This window comes from Etheostoma cragini, chromosome 22 (assembly GCF_013103735.1).
Source record: "Etheostoma cragini isolate CJK2018 chromosome 22, CSU_Ecrag_1.0, whole genome shotgun sequence".
Taxonomy (NCBI): Eukaryota; Metazoa; Chordata; class Actinopteri; order Perciformes; family Percidae; genus Etheostoma; species Etheostoma cragini.
Genome location: NC_048428.1, coordinates 12848059 through 12854058, shown reverse-complemented (window position 1 = coordinate 12854058; position 6000 = coordinate 12848059). Strand labels below are relative to the sequence as shown.

The 6000-nt window shown below is 38.9% G+C and overlaps 1 protein-coding gene across 1 annotated transcript in view; it reads left to right on the top strand.

Moving 5' to 3' along the window:
* c22h8orf34 (chromosome 22 C8orf34 homolog) overlaps positions 1 to 6000 on the top strand; it is a 56191-nt gene that overhangs the window by 21553 nt on the left and 28638 nt on the right. The window contains exon 7 of the mRNA XM_034861748.1: positions 646 to 812. Within this exon, the coding sequence (XP_034717639.1) occupies positions 646 to 812 (167 nt within the window). The remainder of the gene's footprint in view (positions 1 to 645; positions 813 to 6000) is intronic.

Sequence of the window (6000 nt, the reverse complement as noted above, 5' to 3'; positions counted from 1 at the left end):
TCTTACCAGACCACTCCACAAAGTCATCCACCAGTGCCCTGTACTCTCCCTCCTGTCCATCCCTTATACACCCAACAAGGGATGGACAGGAGGGAGAGTACAGGGCACTCTCACCTTTGCTCACCTCAGAGCAACTACCCCATATAATCTTGTCCCTGCTTATCTTTTTATAGCAGGTTGTTCTGCACCTGCATGGCACTTGAAATGATTGTATGGTATTTTGTCCCACAACCATGGAACGGCTGCCAAATGCAACAAGTGGTAAAACACACTTTAAATATAGTCGCACACCACTAAGACAAATGTAACATTCCGTACGGCTTAGATACAAGCCTGACAGATTAGGATGAGAGTAGGAAATAAATATGGGAAGAATTATTTTAAAACATGCTAATTTTGTATAAATATTTCTTGTTAGCTGAAACATCACAGATGATGATTCACATGCATAACAAATTGATCTTTCAAGTACTTTATAAAGGGTAGGGGCTGTGTGTGGGAAATAACCAGCAACAACTGATGTATTTTAGGTCATCATATGTTCCTATGTGTCAATAAATGGTGATCCAATTATGTATAGGGGTGAAAAAGTCTTTTAGCTTTTTAACTCTTTAGGCCTGACTCCTCTTCTGCTTGCCCCTTCAGCCTGAAGATGGAAACAAAGAGCAAAGGGCTAAGGGAGCAGCAGCAGCATCACAAAAAAATACTGGCCGCCATGTTGTCCCAGGATTCTTTTGATTCGGTCCATAGCCCTGTCCCCTCCATCGCCGAGGAAGAGATGGAGGACGAGGACGATGCCATGGAGCTTCTGGGTAATGTAACATATTCTGTATATACATCACTTTTTGATGTACACAGACACACATTGCAATTTTGTAATCTTTGTACAGTGCACTGCATCAACATGACATGATTTCCTATGTAGTTGCATTCCATTGAATTCTGCTAATCAAATTTCATTGGTTATAATACAAGGTTATTTCTAAGCCACTTCTCTGCCACACTGGCAGGCAGGTGTATGACTCCTTTACTGTGTGTATCAGCAAATGTGTGACAGGCACCTTTTTTCTTAACATCCCACATGGAAGAGAACAGCTTTCTGTGTTTACCATATGTGTGGAACAGAAAATAAATGATAGCTGTAACATTTCATTTTTAATGAGTCTCTTTGCACAGGAGATCAGAGTTTTCAATATCTTTCATGAACTCTGTTCTGATATTCATAAGTCCAAATGCATTTGACTTTCAAAGTGAAACTGCAAACTTGTTCTTTGAACATGTTTTTCAAAAAGACAAATCTCTGAAATGGAAGAACATTCTCGACTATGTAGAAAGGAAATCTAGATAACGCACACTTCAGTGCTTGTTTATTGTACCTTTTTCTTTGGGAAACATGTAAAAGTCTACTTTTTATGTACACTGGATAACTGGTCAAATAAGTAAAAATTTCCACTGCAGCTTTGATAGTCAAAATAAGATACAATCTCATAAGCATTAATGGCAAATATCAGGTTCTACTCCTCTTCTTTGCACCACTGCACATTGCATCAACATGTATCATAGAGCCATGGGTAGAATTTCCCCTACTGCCGTGAAAGCATTAAGTGTGTTGAGTTGACTTTGCAACTCCAGCTGGAAGAACTAAAACGGTTGATCTTACTGTGCTAATAGTTAGTGCAATTACTTTCTTTGGCTGCATGCATTTACTGAAATGCACCATGTTAGGACATCTTCTCTGGGAGTTGTGGAAAAGCATGTTCATAAAAGGGGAAAAGCACTAACTGAGAGAGGAGTAGACTGCATTTGAAAAGAAGTGCTATTGAAATGAAAATGGTGGAAATTGAATGTAAGGGACGGCTAAAAGGGATTGAAATTGTTGCATATACATGGACCTGTACGCACACGGTATGTAGTGGTACTATACTGTAGCTGGATTAGCAAAGCAGCAGTTTGTTTATTTGATGCTGTACTAAAGAGCACTGTAGTAATACCTGTTAAAGAGAAACTATGCTTCCTGTTTATAAAGTGTGGCCAGTTGCTCTTAGACAGTGGGTCTAGGTATTCACTTTGACAATTGAAGAATAACAAAGTAGCTTTTTTTATTTGCTTTGTGTGTGTGTGTGTGTGTGTGTTTGTGTGTGTGTGTGTGTGTGTGTGTGTGTGTATTTCTTTATGTCAGTCATGCCATCATGTGCTGACTTAGGATGAGTAGCTGACCATAGGGGTAAGTAGAGCATCTGATCTTGTTCTGGCTTTATTGAGTGGAGGGCCTGACAGCTCGTCACCCTGTCTGTGTAAACACCTAATGTAATACCTCATGCCAAATTGAATTTCTTGACTGAAATATTTTTTTGGTAAAGCACTCTCTTTGATATCTGTCACTTGTTCTTCCACTCTGTCTCCACTCTGCGGTTGTCTTTACCTGCAGGAGTGAATCTCTGGAGTAAAGTACCTTCTCCCTGCGTTAAACACTTCTGCGAAGGGAGGTCATAGACACACATGCACACACAACGTCTTCCACAAAGGTATACAACCCAGACTTCATTACTTGAAGTCTGAAATTATTAAAAGCCATATCTAATGCTGGGAAAAAACGTTTTTACCCAAAACCTCAAATGTAAATACACTTACTTTCATCTAGGTAAGCTAACAAATGCCTGTCATATGGTACTTCTTTGAAGAATAACCACCCGCGTCTACATCATGGGCTCCAATTATAGTTCTTTAGTGTCTCTTCTGAGCTGCTGCTCTTTGGTCTTAGCTCTCTGCTCTGCTGTCACAGTGCCTATGCATCTGTGCTTGTTAGCAGGATCCGTTCATCGGGTTCATCCACACGGTCACATTTCTTTATCGATGTGTGGCAGGTTACCACAAATTGGATCTGCAATAAATGATTGGTCTTCTTTTCAAAGCTTCAGCTTTTTTTTTTTTTTAATGAATTGCTTGTTTAGTTTATGAAATATCAAAATACTTTGTAATGACAAGTAACCAAAGCCGAAAAAGATTTGAAAACTGTGATTGTTTATCAGTTTCCTAAACAACTAATTGTTTGACAATTAGTAAAGACATCAAAGATCTATAAGGGCCTGGGTTCACACTCCGCCTAAAGATCTACAAGTTTTAGATATCTCTCTGCTCCATTGATTCAAAGATGAATGGTGCACTCTGTTTATCTGATTTCATAGTAGGCCCTGTATTTATAGCTGTAAGACAGTGTAACTTTACAGTTTGAATTAACTGATTTCATTCCTTCATTCCTTAATTGTATTTATTTTACTGTTCTTAATCCCTTTTCTGCTTTGTGGTAATGGGAATAAATCATTGAGTAAACATTTCTTTTCCTTTATATAAGCCAAACACAGTTGACGACAGCAGTATACGATGGTGATAAATACAGCCATAAAGCAGGATGTTGATGGCCTGTGATGGCCCTCCTTGATCATAGCTCTAAGCACATTCTCCCCAGTGGCTTTTACACCATGGTCCAGGGCAGTCATTCAAAGGAAATATTGCAGCCGTGTCATTTTTGATACTCTATCGGCGCCTGGTCATGGCGCTCTCCGCAGGGACCACCGCCATCGTATTGGCTGCCACGCTGAGTGGCCTGCCTCACTACTGTAGTTAATTAAAGCGATGCTAACATGCCGCATGGGTGGGCTTGGTGAACTTGGAGAAAGGAGTGAGCCTCAGGAGGATCTGTAGGCCTTGTTTGCAAAAAGGATCCTGGCACAAATTCTGTTGCTCATGACCAAATGGATGCCAAAGATGATCTTGTGATATTATATTGATCCCTGAAGGAGATATTTATCTTTTTCCTTGATGCTGTCCATATGATGTTTAAAACACTCCTGGAGCTGGGAGGGATTTAATTAATTGCTCAACACCAGGCAGGGGGCTTGCCGAATAGGTCAAACTTGTAAATCAGTGGATTAAAATTGTATCATACAGCTAGTATTGTGTTGCATTTTTTTTTTTTACAGTAATTTTAAGTAAATTTTCCACACATGTGCATGTGATGTGATGTTCCGATTCTATAACGTAACAATGTCAATACCTCCCTCTGTTTTTAGCAATCTCCTTTCTTAATGTTGAGCAATCACATGTTAATTGATAATAACATGCTTAACATGCTATGTTCCATTGCTATATGTGAAGTTATTCCTCTCTATGGCCTCTCACATGCAGCAGTCAAATCACTACTGTACCAGAGATTATGGAGGCACGTTATCTTCCGTTTTCTATTTATTTAAGCATTTACTTAGGCTGACCTCTAGTGGCTAAGATATGGTATTACAGCAACTATGTTGAAAGCCTTTTTGAAAGTAAAGGGCTAGGTTAAAAAGTATTTCCAACTGTTCATTTATTAGTGTCAGATGAGTATATTTTGTACAATGCAAATCTGTAGTTTCTCCATGTAGTTGTTGTATTATCAGTTGAATAGCTTCGTTCATCACACCGTCTAAGTGGCTGTGAACATCCTTGTTGTGCAAATTACTGCTTTAAAGAGAAATCAACACTACCCAAATGAGTGGAATTAAATAACAGTAACAACTACAGTGTTTGTGAGCGACTAAGATCCGTTGTAAACGCAGGCTTAGAAGATACAAAGAAAGTTAGCAGCTAATCTCCATTCCCATATTGAGCAGAAGGGTTTTGCAATCTGGGTCAACACCTGGGTAAGGAGCTACAAGAGAACGATAACATCCTCTGGTTTACAGTGCTGCTAGCCAAGCTGGTCCAGATTGAATGCAATTATAAAAAACAAAGACATGGCTTAAGGTTGACTTGTTTTGTTCAGATTGTTACAAAGGGAGAAAATAAAATCAGCTTAGAGGCTAAGTCTTATTGATTCTATAGCTGCTCTCAGGGATGGTTTCCCCAGTTGTTTTCATTAGTTCTGCACTTAATATTTGCCACAGTCAAAACCATATTGAATACGATATGACTCACATGTTGTTGTAGAGCCATGGAAAATGTCAAGATTCAAGCTTTCAGTGGGTGATGAGACCACAGTTCTTATACTGATCTGAAATAAGAAACCAGCTGGGTTCAGTGTGTGGGGAGAAACACTCTGTTTTTGGTCTTTCAGTGTTATTTTATGGTAAGTTAATGAGACAAGTTGGCCAGTTCCCGCTGAAAAGTTACTGGTCTTGTCATTCTTAGAGGAAGTATTCCATTTCAGAAACATTCTCTTTGAATTCTCAATGTTAACTTTAGTGAATATGGGAATAGAATAAGGGTTGTTTACATGCCTGTAGGCAGTCAGGAATTGTTTAAAGGGTTTTGTTTGGTAGACACATTACTTTCAGATCCCATTTTACATGCACTTTTGTTACAGTAGAGAGTAACAAAGATTCTGTCAGTGTGATCTGGCATGTTTCCTGAAACAGCAGAGGAGGTAAGAGTAGGATTACCCACTCTTGCTGATTCAAAGTGACAGTGAGGATTTGACAGGGACAGGTTGAGAGCATAAAGCTCTGTCTGTTCTTTGATACACACGGAATAAAGCCGTGTATAATAGATGAGTTACAATGCCTGTGTGGCTATTTTTTGAGTATGTGGGTATGATGCAATAATTAAAAAAGAAAAAAGAGCAGTTGGTGGGGGAAAAAGAGCCAATCTTGACCACCCTGAAATTGAAATGAGAAATGTTCTATGTTAGGTCATCTACTACATATAGACCCCTTGCCATTGACGGTGGTAAAAGTCTTGGCCTTTCAAATCATAGAGGCCTGAACATTTACGCAGTCCTACTAAATTACTTTCTCTAGTGAAAGAGCAAAGCTGCTATTAGCAGTTTGGCAGATAGGAATAACACATTTGTTGTGACGAATATTACAAATGGCCCCCTTCAGATTCTTGCCATACATTTGGCATTTCCTGTGAGAAAGATCTAACAGAAATTATTAAAAGCAACGGAAAAAACAAAAGGAGCAATAGGCCTAACTTCATTGTAAAACGATTCTATTACATTAGTAAATAATTTGTATATATCAATAT